Source organism: Numenius arquata, chromosome 12, assembly GCF_964106895.1.
Source record: "Numenius arquata chromosome 12, bNumArq3.hap1.1, whole genome shotgun sequence".
Classification (NCBI taxonomy): domain Eukaryota; kingdom Metazoa; phylum Chordata; class Aves; order Charadriiformes; family Scolopacidae; genus Numenius; species Numenius arquata.
In genome coordinates, this window is record NC_133587.1 from 34,299,235 (window position 1) to 34,321,906 (window position 22,672).

At 38.0% G+C, this 22,672-nt stretch overlaps 1 protein-coding gene across 3 annotated transcripts in view; it reads right to left on the minus strand.

Annotated features, from left to right (window-relative positions):
* ZMYND11 (zinc finger MYND-type containing 11) overlaps positions 1-22,672 on the minus strand; it is a 108,450-nt gene that overhangs the window by 58,193 nt on the left and 27,585 nt on the right. For all 3 annotated transcript variants that reach the window (XM_074157487.1, XM_074157486.1, XM_074157484.1), the window contains exon 2: positions 4,811-4,945. In XM_074157487.1, the coding sequence (XP_074013588.1) occupies positions 4,811-4,926 (116 nt within the window). In that variant the 5' untranslated portion in view covers positions 4,927-4,945. The remainder of the gene's footprint in view (positions 1-4,810; positions 4,946-22,672) is intronic.

A 22,672-nucleotide genomic window follows, 5' to 3' on the forward strand; every position in this document is an offset into this window, starting at 1 on the left:
GTAAATATTCAATTACTAGTTAATTAAATCTTAGGAGTCCAATTACCTGCAAAGGAATTCTAAAAAAAACACTATAAGAGAAACTGGAAGACTGGAGTAGCCAAAGAAAGTAGCCACTTTCAAAACAGGTTTGTACAGAGATACTTACCAATCTGCTATGAAACTGAAAGTCAATAATTTATCCTACTCATTTAAATATGCATGTCTTTTTTCCAGTGTTATTTTAAGGCATTTTATTCCATAGAATCAATTTTTGAGGTTACCCCAAATCCAAAACAGATGGAAGATAATGAGGAAAAAACAGAAAGTCAAAGCATAATTACAAATTTTTAACACGCTTTTAGGGATGAACAATTTGTCAAGCTTGTCTGTGCTCTGACAGAGAATTCACAAGATATGGGAAGCCATTTCTCTGCTAGTATTTCCAGCATAACTAATAATCCCAGTACTTAAAGGGGGCCTACATGAAAGGTGGGGAAAGGACTCTTGATCAGGGAGTGTAGTGATAGGATGAGGGGTAAAGGTTTTACACTGAAACGGGGTAGATTTAGATTAGATATTAGGAAGAAATTTACGGTGAGGCTGGTGAGACACTGGAACAGGTTGCCCAGAGGAGTTGTGGATGTCCCTTCCCTGGAAGTGTTCAAGGCCAGGTTGGGCTTTGAGCAACCTGGTTCAGTGGAAGGTGACCCTGCCCATGGCAGAGGGGTTGGAACTAGATGATCTTTAAGGTCCTTTCCAACCCAAACCATTCTATGATTCTAATACCAGTAATACTCATCTAAATAATTGACCTATTAGGATGAAATTATTCCAACACCAAGTCTGGACAGAGAAATAAGTCGTATTTTTTGACAAATACCTCTTAGAAACATCACTTTGTTATTAATTAATATGGTAATTTAGAAATGTTAGACATTTCTAGTAGTTAAATTTCTAATTATTATAATACATTGACTTGAGATACACTATGATAATATAAGCCAGGTAAGAATAATTATTTCGCATACCTTTACAGAAATGCTACCACTGCCTTCAAATGAGCTTTATTGTTAAATAAAAATGCACTGAACACACGGAAGCCTTTGTACAAAGATAGGAACTTATAGTTCTCTTCAAAAGGCAGTTTCCACTTTTAGTACTACTATCTTCAAATTCATTACACTGTTACTGCTTCTTAGTATTGGTTTTCACTCTTTCATTTACTTTTCAAGCTACTGGAGAATGCCTATCTCCAACCAATGGAAAGGTCCTTTCCAATTATAATGTACCCCCCACACATATAATCACTAAAATTGCAGAATCCCTTTCATATAATGATTTGTTTATTTTTTTTGAGACATCAAGTCTATGCAGTGTGGTCGCTAACCTACCAATGCCTTTAAGTTTTTATATAATATTTCAATTAACAGTGTCATATTATTGGCATTTTTACACACACACATTTTTAATTATTTCAAAAATAGACACCTTTCTTGTGTTTCTTAATACTTCTCTGCATGCAATGACTTTTCTAAAATAATTGCCTAAAGTTCAGTAAGCTTACTAACTAATTTCTTGAAGGCTCTAACTTGCGTATTTGAATTTTCCAAGTGACTCTTTCCTCAATGTAAGACAGTTTTCAATCACTTTCTAATCACGCATCTTTCTATTCTTGTTTTTCCCCCTCATCAGTTTAAAAAGGCAAGCATACTTGATTTATTCTACTTTTAATTAAAGAGCCTCTTCCCTTATAGGTTTTTCCTGATAATATTAGAAGTACCTTCTAGTGTTCTTGGCTCCTCCTACACTATCCTCCTACTCTTATGTTCTCTACAGAAAATGCGTGGCTAGTTCTATAGATTTTTCTTGCATACTTTCCATTGCCAGTATCTTCTGGAAGTCTCTCTTTACCTAACATATTTTTTAACAATTACACATAAAGTGCACTGATTACATTTTACATAATTTAATGTGTTATATATATTTGTCTTTTTGACTTAGTGAAAGAGTTCATAATCTATACGCAATGAATCCTCTTTTGATATTACCAAGATTTCTCCCCGGTCATAGAAAGTAAATGCTCCTTGATGTGTACAGTGGCTTCTACTCAACACCAGAAGACTAAGAAAAGCAAGAAGTAAATTAAATGAACAGGACTATGTTAGGAAGGGGGAGACAAACATGCTGAGCTGCACGTTGGGAGAAAAGCCAACAGACAGATTTGCCTAAAAGTAGCAAACCACCTGATGAAGAAATCAGCAATAGAGATTCTGATCTGAAGGCGTTTGGACTAACAGGTCACAAAATATACAGGAAAACTTGTCTCTAACAACAAATGAACCCTCAAACTATAGCAAAAAGAAAATAAAATAAAAAATCAAATCATGAATCATCTTTTCAACTTGTGAAGTTCTTTGAAAGTACACATTTGTCATCCACTATTTGACACAGTACGATGACTGCCACTTACCTTAAACATGTACTTATAAAGAAAGATTATCTTGCTGTTTTTCTGTATCCTTACTCAGGATACGACATGCTTCCATAAATTTCCTTGTCATTATTACTTGCAAATACTTGCAATATGCAAAGCCATTCTTTCAGTCAATCCCAAGAGGTATTCACACTTTTAAAAAATGTTACTAATCCAAGTATGAGACTCCTCCCTTTATCTCCAACTATGTATATACAGTCATAATTTTCACTTTTGACCACTGTTTGGTTTTGATCTTTCTTATTATTCATACATTTGCTTATGTGCCCAGACACCGATTTATCTTCTAAGAAATTGCACTTGTACTTGACCAAATGATCTTTGAGCCTGGAAGAATGTATCAGTTGCTCAGTTTTCATGAGAAGAGATATTCTAACACCCTGCTAATTTCAGAATTTATTTTGAATATTAGGTAAATGCATACTCATTTACTAAGTCACCTGTGTTTCTTCATCAATGACTAGTATCATAAAGCAGCCCAAAGGTCTTTATCTTTTCCTTGTCAAAAGTTATCTCCTTAAACATATAATAGAAATAAAAATAAAAATATAATAGAAACTAGATCACTGTTCATCACTGTGGTCACCGATGTGCATGTGGAACATTTACAATGTCCAAGCACTTTTTAGATTACTCTTCACTGCTAACACCTCACACATCTTTCTCAAAGTACTAAGGACACTTGCATCTCTGTTTAGTCACTTATTTTTCTTCTGATTAGAGATGAGTCATACAATCTGGATCTAGAATGTTTTTTAAAAAATCAAACTACTCTTCAGTTACCAAGAGCAGTACTTGTTTTTCTAGCTTCTGTCCAATTCCTTTTTTTCTCAACCTTGTGTGTAACAATAAGATTTGGCTCACCTAATTTTACCCAGCTAAATGTTATTTGCACCATCTTAAAATAGGCATCTCTCATAGGAGTGGGATGAATCCCCAGCTAGACATGCCTGTCTCCCTTTATTACTTATAAAAAAAGCATAAACAGCTAACAAACACAGCTAATACATGGCCTGGAGCTAGTAATTTGAAATGTTAAAGTGGAAAGTGTATAGCATTAGTTTACCCACTTGTCTCCTTAGAGACATGATGCAAATATATATGCTTTAAAGCATTCTGAAACTCAAGTGCAACCACAAAAATGGAATTTCCTAAAATACAATCTCCCTCTCAATCCCTCTTGAAACTTTATCTCTGGGACGATGCTTTTCGATTTAATGGTGCATTTTTCTTTGTTGCAGGAGCCAGGTACACACTAATTCATTCGGGGCATCATCCTTTTTTCTTTCTCCTGTTTATTGTTCACTGTGTTTGGGGAACCTGAACTGTTACACTTCTTCCACTTATGAAGCCAGTTTTGACTGTCACTTCTACCCTAGAGTTTCCGAACTGTCAGTGGAACATGTTATAAAGATTTTCACTTTTTTAGTTACCTGCACTGTTTATAACTCTCCGCTTACTGGTCTCTGGCCTCATTATCAGCTCACATTGGTTCTGGCAACTGAAGAGTTGCCAACTGGTTACTTTTGCTCTTTTAAATTATTCATATTGATTACATTGACAAATGTGACTAACATGTTGGCCTGGAAATGCAAAGTAGAGAGAGGCACAAAACCTCCCTCGGTTTTTATTACAGTGGCTATTCCAAGTTATCTTAAAAGCTATTTTAATATTGTAGACCTTTTTAGAAATTGCAAGCTCCACATAACAAGGAATGTATATTTCTCTGTGTATACAGTACATAATACATTTTGAAGTATATTTTAATATTAACAATAGTATTAGGCATAGGTGGTAATCATCCCACGTCTTCTTTAACAGCATCCTATGCCCATCTCAGCAAAAATGGTTTCTTATTTGTTTGAGCAGCCTAACACTTCAACTTCAGGTTTATCTTTGCAATCTGGAAAGAGTTCGCCACTAGCCTATCACATTCTCATAGAGAGTTACATTATTTACAGATTTTATTGCCTTTTTCTCCTTAATTACTGTATCTACTTCTTGTATTTTGAACAAGCTACCAACTGAGTACTGGTCTGACTTGCTAAACTCAGTTCAAGTACTATAAATATTGCATATTTCCTAAAGATGCTTATACAAATCAAATACAGGGCGAGCAAGATCTCAATTCAATGGATTAAACCTCACTTCAGGATCTTTAGGTGCTCAGTTCTATAAGGTTGGGGTTTTTTTAATAATTAGATAATTTGTAACACAGAATTGTATATAACTGTTTCACAGTCTCTCACAATGTTTACTGTCTCTGTTTCCCGGGACTTTTAATAGCATCAACCTTCCCCCTCATCAAGACTTTTTTTGGAACAGATCACTTACTTTGTAATACGGTCAATGTTAGCAATTTGCTTCTGGTTCCGGATTATTTCTATAGCTGCCCAAAGATGCTGGATAGCCTTTGTATCTGCCTGTCGTCTCTTCGTTAAGCGTGCCATGACCTGTTTACTTGCTCAGCTGCAGCCGATAAATAAAAAAAATACACCAAAAAGTTAATCATGAATTATGACATGGATTACACGATGATCATATTGCAATAAATATGATTACAAGGAAAATTTTGTTAACCTATAGCAATTCAATTTGCATACAGTAGCATGTTTTCTTACTCCTAAAGAGCAGTAAAAAACAAAAAAATACAGTTTACAAGAACCCCTTTCACGTCACATAATCTATACAGAAGACAAAAGGAGAGCAGTAAAAATTATCAAATCAAAAGCAAATGACTTATCAAATTTGTTATGAAAAGTCACTTAGTTCACATCTCAGTTCCCTAGAATTTCTTAAAAAGCAGATGCAACCCTAGCCTGACGCTTCCACACACAGCCTCCTGCATTGCCCAAAACCCTTAAAAAGGGCGAGTGGTGCTTGACTACATCACACAGGTTAAGCATGATCTCTGACACAGAGAAAAAGCTGGACCCACAGTTTAGTATTCAATATAGTTCGTAGAGTATTACTTTCATATTTTTATAATTTACAACTATTTAAAAAAATCCATCCTATAAGCACAAACTAGAAGTATATATTAATGGATGATAAATATTTAAAAAAAATATTTTGGAGCAATTCCATTTCCTCTAACAAGCTAAAACCCAACAGGACCGAAGTGCTTCTGATGGCATTTACCCATCTAACCAACCCTGAATGGGAACATAATGAGCATCTGGCTTTGTTTACAAATTTTCCAAAAGCTCAAGGCAATGAGTACAGATAAGCCATAAATCGCCTACAGCTCTACTACAGGCACAGAATCCCTTTTTAAAAGCTTAATGATGCATTTTGATCACTAAATAACTTTCTTCCAGTGGCACCACTTTCTCAATGAAAAAAAATGACTGATTTATGACTGCTACCAAGGTCTATAATTTTAGAGCTCTGTCCTCAAAATGAACCCTGTGGTATGCACGTGGATACTTGTAGCTAGCAGAATATTAACCTCAGTAACCCAAAATAATATAAAAAATGCAAAAAGATTACACCATCTGTGCAATGTTAAAGATGGGAATTTAAGTATTAAAAGTGTCCCTCCTCTCAAATTCACAAAAATTAAACAGATTCAAGTATTCCATCAGTTGCAGGAATGCAATTTTCAAGTTCATGGGACCTACAGGTACTTGTCAAAGAGGGCTGTCAAGTTTCAGATCCAGTATTACCTCAGCAACACTCACTCACTCTACAGGTGTAATGAAATAAAGCGCAACATTCTATTATTCAGGAGAAAAAATGACTTAATAGCATTATACTTAGCATTACATAGTCCATTAAAAAAGGAAAGAAAAAGAAAACAGAAGTTGATGTGAAGTGATATGTGGACCCCCAGTTGCAATTGTATCTCGTGCGTGAGGCACCTCTGGCTGCTGGAGATAGCAGGGAAGGGCAGAACACAGCGGCGCTGGCGGAGACACAGCGGGGTCACACACCAACCCCGCAATTCTGCTTTAGAAATCTCTTCCCACCGGGATTTAAAGTAAGGGCAACTGGATGGATGTCCCAGAAAAGAAAGGCCAAGAATACATTTTTGAGGGTAGGATAAGAGGGAATATGATAGACGCACAACTAAGAGTGACAGCCAGTAGATAGCATCACCTAAGAATGATTCAGAGAAAGAAAGTCTCTGTTGGGAATAGTGGGGAAAGACCCTGCATCCCTGTGAGCTCCTTTACATTCATTTCACAGAACATGAGGACATTATAAGTAAAAAACCCCTCCTAATTTGTAAGAGAAACCTATGATTATTTGTAGAATATAATTCTTAAGGAAAACAGACCTGAAAAATACAAAGAGGGGTTAGACAATAGCATGACAATCTTTGCAGCCCTGCTATCTTTGCATAAAACTCCTTTTCTAATGTTGAATTACTAAAAAGTGGTATCATTCTTTTTATTCTAGCTCTCTACAAAGTATCTGCTTTAAAAGCTGTTAGCTGATATAACAGTTGACAGGCTGGACATGGATCCTCTTACACAGTATCATGTCCACATGCGAGGATCAAGGAGGAAACACTCATCCTTCTCGACCCTGCTAACAGTGTGAAACAACAGACCAGTTCTCAGTTTATTTTGGAATAAATGAAGTGGGTCCTGTTATCCCAACTACTTCAAAAATAACCGTTATTTCTGGCAGCCTGGCATATGGCTGCCCGCATGAAAGCTGCACTCGGTGTGCCTGGCAGAGGGGGAAGGAGGTGGTCTCTCTCACACCCCTGAGATGCCTGGGCCCGAGGGCCCCAGCACAGGGCAGGACCCTGAGGAACCCATCTGCTACCTCAGCATGGCCCCACGTCCCAGGCTGACCTCTGGGGCTAAGGAATTCCCTCTCTGTTTGTCAAGGGAGGGAGAAGAAGTCAACGTCCCAGACAGGGAGAGGGAGAGTGAAGGATCACTGTAATTAGGGGTTCCTGAAGCTGTGTGGTTGCAGAGCTGCACCTAAGATGGCTGCCAGCGGGCAGAGGGAGGCATCTCCCTGCAAAGGCCCTACAGCGTCTCCATTTCCTTTGGGGTGCGTTTTCGGAATGAAACTCCTGACCACCCCTTTGCCCCACATCCTCATAACAATTTGTGGGCTTGGAGCACACAAACGCTACGACCTGTGCCAGGGCTGACTCCAGCTCATGGTACAGGTGTGCACCTCCCAGGCCCCAGCTGCCACAGGGAGGTGACTCCATGGGGCCAGACTGGGCTGAGACTGAAGTAACCCCCCCCAAAAGGCAGCCGCTTCGCATCCCGGCCCAAACTGTTCCCTCCTGGCCGTCTCCTTGCTCCCACCACTGCTCCCACGGGCACAGCCACGCTCTTCTCCTTGCTCATCTGAAAATAAAAGTGGCAAGAATTCTTACACATGGGACACAGCAATCACACATGTTCTGTTCTGTTCCTCTTTTCTTTTTTTTGTAAGATACAATAATTTTAGCAGGTGTTCTGTCTTCAAAGAATACACTTTTCATTTTTATCTCTTTTTTATCTTTTAAACCTCTTCTTTTCATTTTCATACCTTTGGGTTTTGGTTATTTAAGTGCACTACTGTTAAACTCGGGATTTGACACTCCACTACTGAAACAGCAGTTCTTACACACCACACTTCCAAAAACCTGAAAATAGATACTTTTTCCCAAAAAAGTCCAGACCACTTTAGCATTATTTTCATCTTCTAATTGCATGGTGCAGAAGAAATATGGAGCCTTTTTGCATTAAAGAAAAAGATTAAAAGATTGTGGCATATTTCTCACTGTTCATTGCAGTCACTCTTCCTCCATGGTAAAACTAACCACAACAGTCTACTCCCTGCATTCCTGCAAAAATATAAGCAGTTTTCTATATTATTAGAAATCTAAAAGATAACTTGTATCAGACTGTTAACAGTTCATAAAATGCTTATGAGTGCTACTTCCAAGCAACAGAAAATGTTCCCAGTGCTTCAACATGCACAACGTATTCATGCAAATAACAGTTCAAAGTTTAATGGGAGACATATTAGATTCGTAAATCTATATTTATTACTGCTCATTATTTGCTTATGTGTGGGTGCACACACATTCACACACGCAACAGAACAAGCATAAACAGCCAGTGCGTGTGAGTATGTGTAAGAATCTATGGCTTAGAGGTTAAATACCAAAAGAGGCTGATTCATCCGTGCAGTGTTTTAAAGAAGTTAGAACTCCAGAGGCTCTTTAAAACCACAACACTGAAATGTATATTTACATATAAATGCTTGAAGATGTTTCGCATCCCCCTCTTTTGTTATAGCTTTCATTTCAATATCCTGGAAAGAAAAACTAAAACTAAAGTTTACTAAAAGTAAACACTAATTTCCCACTTGTGATTCGCAGCCATTGTGCTTGTATGGTATTCCCTTGTCCATACAAAATCATTTGCTTCATGCCATTTCTGTCACATTCTGCTAGGAAGTTTATGATAGAATGCAGCATCTCAGAGAAAGACTGGCTAAAAATCTAAGAATTTATATCAGCAGAATGTGTCTTAGGTTTTGTAGACATTCATGGGACCTGCAGAATATAAGGATTCTCCTAACAAAGGAGGGTTTGTGTGGCAGATGTGCCAGTTCACACACCTCCATCACACGCTCCCTCACACAGGGCCCAAAGCAAATAATTTGTCTTCTCAATTTTCAACTCTCTAACTGTTCCTCAGTGCAGTATAAGTAAGGTTTTACTGTATTTTATATTTTAAATCCCTCTTGAATGTCCTATATACAACATTTCGAAAAGTATACCACTTTATTGCACACAACTTTCCTCAAGAGCTAAATGTTACCCAGGAACGGTGAACAAGCACTCTCAACAAACTGCACTTTGTCTTGTGACTCTAACACAGCGTGGCTTATTTTCTCAAAGCCCGTAGCAAAGCATGCATTGCCATGTGGTGGCAACATCACAGCAGTGGCAATCCAGACTTACTGTCAAAACAGCCAGGCTACTAGTCCTTAGACACACACTTGGCCAAATCAAATTCTGTACAGCTGTCTGTTGCAATAGTAGGGGTATGGAAATCTGCACTGCAAGTCACAATAAACGAAAATCACCTTGCAGCATGTCTAGGGATTTAGCCCAAGGAACCTCCTGACCTGCTGTTTGCAACCAATTTAGCAGATACTGCCAGGTATTAAGTTTAGCTAGAAACTGTCCCTGCAGACAGAAACAACTGAAAGGCAGTCAAATCTTGCCATGCTTTAGCTGTTAAATACCATCTTCTAAGCAAAATATGATGCTTCTGAAAATTTAACTAATGAATTGGACTTTGCACTGAAACAGACGGTGTTGCAGTTGGGTGCTGTTGCTCTGATGGGAGCTGCTAATTAAGAGCTGACAAGTAGTAGCTTGTTAAAACTCCTGTTCGTACTTCACTGTAAGTGAGGCTACCTGTGGCGCTTGTCCCTCTCAGTGCAAAGTCAAACAGGTTAAATTTCATCCCTGCTATTAGCCACCATTTGGCTGAGATTTGGTATGCAGTTAATTGCAATGGAAAGACAATTTAAGAAGTTGATCCTTGCCACCGCTCCACTGTTAGTTTCTGCCTTTCAGCCCCGCATCCCTGGGGCTTGCTGTTATTTCTTCCACACTACACAGTGAAAAGATTTCAGGCTCAACAGGATGAAGAAACTAGGCTCAGTCCTAGCTTTTGTGGCTTTCATGCTGTGAGACTGGCTGAGAGACCGGCTGCTGGTTAGGAAAGTTGGACCAGACTTAGCTTCATATTTGTATGTGCATTATAATATAGGCTTTAGTACTTCTTAAAGCGTAACTTTTTATAGTAAGCATAAAACTGTATATATCAGCAGTACAAACTAGTTCCAAATGTTTAGTGCTTTGTTCTTGTATTAAATAAGAGTTTCCTATTAAAATCCAGATTACAAATTTGCGCATTGATGTAGAGTTTGGGTCCCTGAACTTTATACAGGTCTTTGTTGTACTCTGAAGTTCTGCAAGTTTATAGTTTACAGTGTAAACTACTGCTAAAATGCATCTTTCATCACCAGTTTAGTGGGAGGGTAAACTCTTTAGCCATTCCCTCCAAGTAAAACTGAGAGCGAAAGTGGTACCTACCCTATTTTTATATATGGAAGGTGCACATGAAACTGTTGACTGAGCAGCAAAGTCATGCAACGGGGGGAAAAGTAACAGGAAGTTTAGCTTCAGGTCTGCCTTCCAGACCTAAGGATCCAAAAGTGTGGGGAGTAGCTGCTAGGGTGAGGACAAAACTTTTAGCAAGAGTAATCCCACATTTTGTTTACCACTCTCTCGTCTTCCTGAGCGTGCAATATTAACGCACGTGATCTCGGATTACCTGGGCACCCAGTAGCAGGCAACCCTCTTCTGCATGCAAAGTCATTTTCAAATGTTTAAGAATAAGCAAGTGTTTTGGTATCATTAGATGCTTATTCTGGACTTAATCCCAATCCACTAAAATCAACAAATGTCTTTCTGCTGACTTTCCAAGGGTTTGGAATAAACTTTCAACTGATGACTGCTCTTCCACATCCTCACAATGAAAAACTTAGGGAAGTGTTTAATGATGTTAGTGAAGCTGAAAGATGTAACAAAGGCTTGTGGCTGAAATAGGCAAAATTTCTTTGTTAATTAAACTAAACTCAGACAATTATACTATAAATTACCAAAAGTTACTGAATTCTTCAGTGCACCTTTTTGTATTAAGACTTTAGTTCATGCTGTAATGCTGTCATTTGGGAAGTTATTAAACTGCAGAAGATTTTTGGATGTTGAGTGTGTGTCATTCCTAACGAAAATCTTTTCATTTCACTGTTAGATTAAGCTGCACAAAGTCTATTCTGAAGACATGTTTATGAGCATAATTATCCTAAATATTTCACATGTGCAAGTGAACTAATTGTGCTGTTATGTGCAACCCCACATTCTGCATTTCCTGATTGCTAGGTTTGTAACCTTGACATCATGCAACTTTTCCAGTGAGGTTTTGCATAGCTCCATAAAGCGTAGTACAGACAGAAAGCAAAACTACCTGAGTACAAAACTGCAGTGTACTGCTTCCTTCTCTCTGCAATTTAATATTTTTTTTTCAACTTCAGTATGCAGAATACAAGAAAGCTTTTGCTGTTACCTTGTGCCATTCCAAGATGGCAGTGAGCCACTGTAGAAATCAGAGCCAAAGACAGTACAGAATTAAAGGCCCCAAGAATACTTTTACTACACATATGTGTAAGATCTATTTTAATCCCTGATATTGCATTTACTTCATTGGTACTGTATTCCATTCAAAATGATTAAGGAGGAGTCCTTCACTGAGGCTAAGGCATATGATACTTGAATTTTAAGCTCAGGCATTCTGAATCATCAGTGTACAAATAGCAGAACTCTCTTTTTCTTTTAAAACCAAACCTGGACTTTCTTGTTTAATTAACTCAGGCTGCTAGAGCGAACTTGACACAAATTTTGAGGTGCCATCCCAAAAGAGAATTTCTAAGAAAGTATAAGTGTAAATCAGTGTAAACAGAGTGTAAGAAAACCTGAGATGAAGCATCAATAACAGCTGCTGAGAAAGACAGAATCATAGTCACACACCCCAAAGAAAGGCTGTCAAAATGGTTTTGTTTGCTACCTAATACAACTATATGTACAGGACTAAAATGTGATCCTGTATTCTGCTGCCCCTCCAGCCAACCCCAGTCTGGAATTTCACAGACAATAGCAAACACTGTCCCAAAAATTGGAAGGAAACGATCCTTTGTTCCTGTTTGGCAGAAATCACTGAATAAAACTTTATCTATCAAAGTAAGTTTGGAGAAGAGAAGAACACAACTGCCCAAGCAATATAGTCGAAAGGGCTGAAAGCAAAGAGCCAAATCTGTTACTAGCAATGTAGCTGCACTAACTTGTTTCAGTTGACTACTTTTTTTTTTGGTCATGGTCATCATGTTTTACTACAGGCCCTGTGCCTCCATAAGCTGAAGCACATAATACGTTTTGTGCTAAAGATTTGTTTCAATACTATTTTTCATATGTACAGGTTCCACATTCATCTTTTAAAATAAACAGTATTTTCCTTAGTATTTCCACTCTTAGTAGATATTAAATACATAAATAATATTTCTTTTTTATAGCTAGTAAAAAAATTAACAGTTACAAAGGAATATCAAGAACCACATGAGTTTTTGTCTACATTTGAAAATATCACCACTGAAAACGCATACACTGTTAATGCATTAAGCAAACTTCTGAATGAATGCAATTTCAATTAAAAAACAGTTTAGTGTGGCTTGGCTAAGGCTTAGTTAATGAAATTAAGCTACACTAAATAAGAGTTTCCACAATGGAGTTTGCACTAGTATAAATTGCTTTAAAAATACAGTTCTTATAAAGTGATGCAACTTTTGAAGACAAGCTTTAGCTGCCATAGTAACAAAGCCTCTTATTTCCAGGATGATGAACTAGTATTAAACAGCCTTTAAGTTGTTCATCTCCAGAAGACTACTCATCCTCGTTCAAAGAAATTTTCACTACAAAAGACGGTCCAACACGACTAACTCCAACATCACAAAATAATAGATGGCTCATATGAGGTGTAGAAGGTCATCCTATACACTTCTTGTTCCCTATCATGGCTGGAAATAATGAGTGCTCTTCAGATTTGTTTACTTGGGGAGTTATCAAAAATAATACTAGCACCCAAACTGCTATCAGTGATGCTCTGGCTCCCCTGTATGAACGCAAAGACTCATGGACACACAAGCAAGTTACACACACATGCCTTGATATAAGAAGCTTGAACTAACACGTTTTACCTCCTACTTGCCACCAACTAAGAGCATGAAGAGGGTCAGTTACAGAAGATTAAGTGACACGTGGAGACAGGATCACGTTCTGAACCCACGCTGCACAGTAATACAGGCTTCTGTGGATTAGCTACACCCACCACCAAATTCCTTATTTTCCAAAGCAGCATAAAGGTAAGCCACGGGAAGATGCTGGAGGAGAATCCATGGAAGGAGTTAACACTTAATGAGCAGCCAGAGCTATTTCCCCATGTAGACAAACCCTTAGCAAACAGATACTTCCAGTCCACCCGCTTGGCTGTAGGAAGCAGAGATGATTAATGCAGCTATGCATCCTGACAGGCTCCAGCGCTCACTTGGTCGTAAAAACTGAAGAATCATGGCCAAAGAAGGCTCACAGTGAAGGCCGGAATTTTGGTTTGGATGATAAAATAGATGCCACTTTGATTCTGCAACTCGCTCTAATAAAAGTGGGAGGTGGAAGACATCTTAAAGAATGCTAAGAAATCTAAATAAGAAGAGTAGCTCTTCCTCCGAAAGCAAGCATTTGATCGTTATCTTCCTTTCTGTTCTAAAGGCTAAGGAGCTTGGTTATTCTGTATGCCTCAACTAAACTGATGCAATACGTTTCTCTGTCAGTAAGTAACGTATAATAAATAAGGTATGATGACATAAATAAATAAATGATTTTTCATGGTATATTAGCAGGGAATGTAATTCTGCATAAAGTCAGTTTCGCACTAAACAATAAAAGAGATACATTATCCATGTCAAAGAGTTAGGAATGCATGGAAAAGATCTAAATCATGAAAAAAGGTAAATTCATTGCAGATTATGTAAGCTATATGGTAAAATAAGGAGTTGATGTTGACTTTTTGCAGTGTATCATGAGATCCCAAACTGCTGTTTTTTCTTCTCTTTCTCTGAACTACACACAACTGTCAGTATCTTTAAAGTACAGATTGTGATTCTGCTGCTAGCAACAGGACAAAACCTTAGATGTTTGTAGAAATTATTCCTCCACCAGGCTGCATTTTTATTGACAAAAGGCAGCTGAATCAATTTTTGTTGCTCCTTAACAAAAACGAAGACTGCCTGAACTTGTTCCTTTCAAAGCTATTCTCTTTGGCCTCTCCCTCTCTATAAATAAAAGCACAACTATACAACTTCTAAAACTGCTCAGATATTGAATTATTTGCAAGTCAGTGTGTTATGCAGGTGCGACCACTTTTCTCCAGAAGTCAGTCCACAAGCAATGTTAGCCCAGAGGAGACATTCTTTTGTCAACAGTCATCTCAGGGAAAGCTGATACTATATAAAGAAAAGTGGAATTCTGAACCAACTAAGGTTTCTGAACTGAAGCTCCTTCAAGCCCAAAATGCCTGGGCTCATCCTTCGAAACCTTCAGAAATACACTCAGAACTTACAGAGTTAAAACACATTGATCTGTAATGCAGGTAAGATGAGCCAAAGATAAACACTGCCAAAGCTTACAGGCTTTTACAGCATTAATCAAAAGAAACTTTAAGGCAGGCAGAGGATCAAATTGTAAAATCTGAGCTTTAGATCCTGCTTCTGAAATTCAAGGCGAACGTCAGAAATAATGGACCTGAAAGTTTCATGCAATGCTCCCTTAGCTGTGGGACAAGATCAACAGAAAGAATAATACATTGTAGAACTGGAAGCCTTTCCCCAAGTCCTCACCTTGCTTGGTTTTCTTCTCTCTGTTTTTTAGAGAGTGTATTTCCTAGGTTGGGCATAGACATCTGCCTTAAAAGTATACTCTGATGCATATTTGGAGTGTATGTTCTCTCCTTCACTGTCAGTACCCAAACTCACTAGTTATACACGTTCCAGTAAAGTTTTCCTCTCATCCTGCCCCAGTCTATCATCGCTCCTTAGTGAAGCCTTAATCCCTATCAATTTCAAAGGTCCATTTTGATTTTTTTTTCCATTGACATTTCAATATTTCTTTTATATCTCAAAAGCAAGTAATTTGTTTTGTTTGCAATTCCTTACTTCAGATTGCCCTCAGCTCTCCCCTCAAAATGTTCATGTTTGGACAAGGACGAAGCTTGCCTACAGGACAATTTACAGACATGTGAGAACAGCAGTTTTGGTGAAAAACAATGTACAGTGATAAACAACAGAATTCATAACTAAACAAATCCTTAAGTGGAAAACAGCTGAGTATAATCATGACCCTTTTCTTTTTATCTTTGCTGCAAAAGTTCATAAATGAAAAGTGGAAAAATGATAAAACGTAAGTTTCAAAAGCACAAACTTTTTATAAAGAGAAACTTTAAAAGCCAAAAAAATTTTCAAAGAAATAAAGATCTTCAAAGAAACTAGTCATGATGAAAATATGCTGCCATTACTTTAGATAACACCAGTTTCTCAGCAACCCTGGTAACAGCTGACATCAAGAAAACTTTTCCCTACCATCGCAGGCTAGCATCTCCTTCCTATAAGTTGTTTAACAGAGACAGGAGGGAGGACAGAAGGAATATATCACTTCATTTTCTAACTAGCTCTTGGTGTAGCTGATGGCATGGAGGAGGTTGGCAAATGGGCTTTTCTGCCATAGGGTTTTTTTCCCCATACCATACGTGCTATCTTGGATTGCAGTCTCAAATTTGCTGAGCTGTTTCTTTCAAAGATCTTGGTGGCAGCTCTAGTGTGATCTCTTCTGATACATTTTCTATTACCAATGACTTTCAGATATTTCCAGCTCTTATTTCTCATCTTCTCTTACCTGAAGCCACCTAACAACATGTCCTTATTTTTTAATGTAGAGAATTCTTCTCAAGGCTTTCCCAGGACCGGTTGGCGGTGAACCGAAACATGCATGTTTTTGATATTAAAAAATCCATTTCACATCAGCATGATTCTTGCATTTTGTATCTTCTCTGTATTACTTCTATGGTCAACTTAATAACTTTGGCCAATGGTTGGCTATTATATGCCTATGCACGTCCATGGCATATGCTAGAGCTACAGGCGAGAGAGCTGGGAGAGCCCTCTGCAGCTCCGCGAGATTACGATACTTCTCACTTGCAAAACGATGTTCTGCCTCTCCTCTGGCAAGTGCATCTGAAACCTATTTCTTCAAGCACTGATGATGATGGTGATGACACAGAGAAGATTACAAAGGCCCCTCAGGGAGGAAATTACTTCCTGAGCACTCAAGAGCTCTTCCTCCTCATTATCTAGGACTGAGGCTTATTAAAAGCAACAGGACCACACTTTTCTGAGACATTTCCTTCAGACACAGAAATATACGATTCATAATTTTGTCAGCGGAAGTAGGACTTCATTTTTCAGATTATTTCAGTTATTCTACTGCCAACATTTGGCTGGGTTTCTATTTTCCTCCTTTAACCTGAATGCAGGTGACTGAGCCAGAGCTCTGACACAGAGACTTAGCTCTACTGGGTGAGGGGAATTCATGGAAGTGCAAGACACAACTGAATAGCATGCCATCTCTGTGACTACCAACAGAAGGTAAAGCCCAGCAAAATTACTAATCCTAATTTCAGAAAATGTCATTCATGAAATACAGCCTTCTGTTGTGATTTCTAAGAAAATATTTTCTGCCAAACCCAAAGAAGATGAACTGCAAGAGTATCATCACATTATGGTCTTATAACAAAGGGCAAGCATCTTGACTTGAAGCTTGGATTTGCAATATAATATTCTGCAGGAAATAGTGGCAATAAAATGCAAAAATTCTGGTGGTCTTTCCAATGAACATTTTATTTTGTCATGTGGTGTCCAACCTAGGCAGAAGATCTGGAGTCCACTATGCTGCTGAAGCACCTGCCCAGAACATCTCCAGTTGTGATGCCTGATGCTGAATGAGGCGTTCAACTCCGGGCTGCTTCACCAAGCACTGGAAACCACCTGAAACACTTCATGATCCTCTTAAGCTGCAACCTGTCCTACAAAACGGAACCCAAAGTGGAAATTGAGAGATTAATTTGTTCATGACAAGGTTTTGAAGCTGGATTATCAGATAGTACAATTTCAGACAGCTACTCCTTAGGAAAGTGGTCATTCTCTCACAGGGGTGTAACCTTTATTCTCACATAAGAGAAATCCATTAATTAACAAAACCAAGTCTAAATTTGGGAAGACTTCATAATAGTAGCGATTTCCTTACAGGCTTATGTACATATTTCTTTTTGATACACTTAGCTGCTAAAATTAATTCTAAAGTGATTTAGAGTGTGCTTAGTCCCTATTTCTATTTCACTTGTTCATGTCTGATTCATAAACGTTTAATTTAATTTTTTATTTTCCTTTCTTGAGTATGACATGACATAAAGCAAGACTATGAGAGCTTCCTTTACTTTGAGGAGCAAGGTTTCTTTGCTTCAGTGATGCCAAGGCCGTGGTGGGTGCCCACAGTCGAAGTGACCAACGCCTTGTTCTACCCTATACCATGAAATCTGAGACATTTTTTGCTGTTTTCACCTCCTTTAACAGAAACAGAATGTGTCTGTACAAGTGATGACATATGCTGAAGGAAAAATTAGGGAATCCTGAATTGGTCATTTTAAAGCAACGAAAGGCCATAGTACTGGTTTTAGCTGTTTCACATCTATTCTTCCAGTGCTGAGAGATTCTGACTTTAACCACTATCTTGTTGTTGAAGACAGTCTGCTATTTTATTTTAAGACATGAGATTTCCTATCAGAATCGATTGTGGGTTTACAGTCTTCACTGAGCTCCAACAATGGGGAGACTTTTTCAGACAGTGTTTGTGTGCAGCTGCTGCCACCACAGCGGTCACCTGTGGTTCAAAGCACTAGTTTAAAATGACCACAAGAAATTTTAATCCCTAGTCTAGCAGCATGGTTATTAAAATCGACACCATTCTGTCTTCATTAGGGCTCGTGCTCTTTCTGCAGCCTTCAAGCATAACTGTTTCGTGTGCTAAAGAAGACACCGACATTCATGTCAGTCTCTGGATTGCAGCTTCTGACTTTATGACAGATGGGAAACCAACAGAGGAGTTAAAATCCTGTGAATCCACACACAGCTTATAGCCAGTAGCCATCTGGCTGGGGATCTACATAATACCACGAGAGGATGACAAAAAAAAAAAAAGACAAAAAAAGAAAGGCATTTTTTTTGCCTTTACACATTTGCACTCCCATTTCTCTTCCTCTTCTTCGTGCTTCCTGTTTTGAATATACTTAATAATCGCATTACAAATAGTCTTTCAACTATTTCGTACAGGTTAAACAACTACAGTAGTTTCTCACCAGCACTTTCCACGCAGAAAAATAAATTCAGTATTAGGCAAAAAGTTCAACGTGTGACAACATATAATGTTTGTCTACGGTAGGTAACAGCCCAACAGGCAGCATTTAACAAAAGCGTAAGCGTTTGAGGAGAGAACCGAGAATGGAAAGCACCAAGAAACCCCATTCAGCAGCGCTGCCAGTTGCTCTATAAAAACAATTCAAGGCAGAAGTTGTAACACAGGGCCCCTACAGTATAATTACTTGGGAAAATATGTGGCCAACAAAAGTTACCTAACCTGTTCAGAGAAGAAAGCGGCGATTTACCCCCAAAATGTGCTGGGAAGGCTGAAAACCTGGTTTTCAAAGGAAAAAGCATGAGCTTCATTAAAAGCCCCTTTTGCACAGCAGTGGCTCCTGCCAGCTAGAGCCAGGAAACAAGGAAACATGCAAACCTTCTTCAAAGACAAAAACCATTTTTCAGCTCAACCTGCTGAAAAGTTCAGCTAGGCGTTTTCAACCCCTAACTGTGTGTTTGGTGTTTGTTGGAGTTTTAGTTTTCTGAAAAGAGCAGACTTCTAATGTAAAGAAAGAGAAGAGCCACTAAACCGAGAATTCTTTTCCCTGCGTGCTGTGTTGCAAAAACGAGAGCATATTAAGCAACTCGAGAACAGGAAATAACACTAACAAACAAACTGGTATTCTTTCCATAGCATGGTCGCTCAGAGGAGGACATCTGAAACTTCATCTCCCCAAATCAAGAAATGTTTATTCTACTTTTGGCAAAGCTGCTGAATGCTTGTGTATTCCCTCTAGTCCAACTGTTTTATGATCCTTTCAGTGAAGTCGATAGTCACACTAGAGTAGAAATGAACATCGAGCTGAACATTTTTTTAATACAGCTCTCTCCTTCTAAAAATGTTGTTTTATTGCTACCAGCACGGGTTGTGGAAATACACTAGTTCTTACATGTATGTGGGAATGTATCTTAGATCCCTTCACCTCATCCGGAGTGTCCAGCACCGTAGGTGAACACTGCAGAAGCTCCAGCTATATATATCCAGTGTCCTATAGACAGTCTGTTATTTTGTTTTAATTAATGTAACCTCCAACAGGAGCGAGAGAGACTGAAAAAAACAGATTAAATGCAGACATCTATTTCTGAGCTAATCACTCTATGCTCCCTTCACACTTGACATGATCTACTCAGTGCAACAATTCATCTTGTTGTGAAGCAGACATCGCAAATAGGTCAAATGAATTAAGCCCTAAAATTAACTATTTCTCTCCACGGAAGATAAAGTGAGATTAGGCTGACTATCATGTGGCTGGACTTAAATCACACACACTCCACTCAGGCCATCTTTTTTAACCAATGCCTACACTTACCTATTTTAAAGTCCTTCTTGAAACTGAATTTCTTACACCTAGCTCTAGCCATGATACTATAGTTTTTCCTGCTATTTTGCCTTTTTATGGATGAAAAATTTCATCAATATGTTTTTGGTTTCCACATGGTCATCTTTGAATAACTGAAGATATCTAATTTAACCCATCCGTCTGAAGTCCAGAAATGCAGTTGTGGTTTTCATTGAAAAATACTTAAATAACTGCATTGTTTTCCTCAAAAATAAAAAATAAACAGAGAAATTTCAGTAATTTCTAGTAAATTCTAGTAATATCACTGCAATTCTAGTAAAATGGCTGATTAATGGCACTCTGATATATACTCTAATTTTCAATGTGAATAATGTATATTTTGAATTAATTTTTTCTTGACAGATTGAGATTTTAATTAAGAAAAAATTGCAGTGTAAGACAGTTTTTCATTTTTCTTGCAAGAAGTGTATTTTTTATAAATGTGGCTATCTAGCCAGACAAAATGAAACTGCAAAAGCGTAATTGTAGAATTTTCTTCAGTGTTTTGTGACAGTACCTTGATCAAGTAGAAATCGAGCTAAGAAAGACAACTGATATCCTTACTTACTTCAGGAGGCTAACTTTTCCTGACTGACTCCTAGGTCACAAGGTGTTCTGTTTATTTCGGATCAGTAGTACCTTCATTTAAAATAAAAACTACAAATTTTTCATTCCTTTTTATAACTTTGTGGCCTTCGTCCTCAGTACCATAACACCACTGGAACCACCATCTCACACACCTGACTTTCTCGGCATTCAGCTAATCAAATATATTTGGTGACTCTGAGTTTGATTTCTACCTGCACTGCATGCAACTACCTCCAAACAGTTTAAGAAGTGCAATTAAAAAAAAGCTGCAACTATAAGTAGTGGAAATTTTCAATACTGATGTTTCTGTCATCAGCAATTTAAAATAAACACCTCCCTTTCTTCACGAGAGTTCCTTCAATTTGCCCTTGACTTTTACAGAGTTCACTGAAAGTTATAAAGTGGAATGTAAAATAAATACGATAAATGATGAAACCACAGGTACAACCTCCCTTCTCAGAGAAGCTGGATGTGGAACTACCTCCCACAGGTGAGGGCACAGCCCACCCCAGCGTCACCCTGCTCACAGGCAGTGCCCCAGTCCCTCCAGGGACTCCTCTACAGAGAGGGTGCTGCAAAAGCAATTCAAAACATTCAGTATTCATCTGATGCTATAATTCAAACCATCAGCCTCAGAAGCCGTCTTTGTCTCTTTCTGTGACTTATTGAGGGTTAACAGCGTGTTCTTCTACCTGTTAAAACATGCTGCTCTTTCCTAATGAGCTAAATAAGAAGAAACAGTATCTAAATTCCTTCCTATAGGTTTTACTTACAAGAGGAACTCATACATGATTCAACTCTGTATATACTCCTCATTGCATTTTAAATAAAATGTTTTAACTTCAGCAGTTGCTATTTAGAGTAAACTTCAGAAATAAAAAATGGAAGCAAAAATCAGATATGAAATACAATTCCATTTTTATCTGAAAAGAAATTGCCTACCTCCATGCATTCAGTTCTTATCTTACTATTGCTTATAAATTCAGGGATTTTTTGCATGAACTGTAACAACTGATTTACAAAATAAAGGGTTGAATTAAATCCCAAAGTAACATGTAAAAACTGTTCACGTTCACTTCTATTTGATGGTGGATCAGGCAACTTTGTGCTGTGGCAGCTCGCAGCACCACCACATCACCAGGTTCTTTTGTTCCAGACCATGCTGGTGTCATTCAACACAGCAGCACAAAAAAGCAGGGCAACGTTCCGTGCACATTTGATACAATAAGATGACATATATCCTATCCCTAATGATTGCTAGTAGCAATGCTTCAAAAAAAACAGACACTAAAAATACCCAGAATGAACCTTACTAATTGCAGAAGGCTTTGCAGGTGACAGAGAGGAACGAGGTCTTTCTAGATGGTCACAGGTAATGTGCTTATGTCTTAAATCATGATATTTGATCACCCTTCTCTAAGCATGCTTTGCTGCCACTGTTATTAGCCTTTATATCAGCAAGCCCTTTTTGAAAATTGAACCACTATATTTAACTATATGACCTCCATGGTGAATTCTATAGGCTAAATGCACGTTCTATAGGCTAAATGCACGTTGTCTGAAAACACTAAGCTGGAAAAGAAGGAGAAAACAACACAACTTGATCACTTCTCCTCTTATTTCATACTACTATTTATCTCAAAACTAATTTTTTTTTTACTATTTAATTTTGAAAACAAAGAGAATATATCCCCATCCTACTTCCTCTCATCTCACACACAAGACCCGTTACTCCTCTCTATACTATTTAGTAGTCCTACACTTTATAGGACTTCGAAAAATTTAAATTGTATAGGCTGAAACCATTAATTCTTTGTCTCTTCTTCAGTTTTTGGACTCTCTTTGGGTTGCCAACTGCAGCAGGATGACTTCCGGATACAACACTTTAATCCAAACCCCTCCAGTAGAACCACAGAAGAATGAAAAGGAGTCCCAGAGTTCTTTTTTCCCCCTTCAGCTATTCTCTTTAAGAGTTATGGATTTTTCTTTACTCTTTGAAGACATCTGTGTGAAATTACCCACACAACAGTAATCCTAACAAAACCAAGTTTTATTAAAACAAAGAGAAAATGGAATGAAAACAAAATAAATTGTTTGCTTAACATAGCTGAATTTACAATTCTCATAAGTTAAATTAGATAAGGCATAAACCAGATAA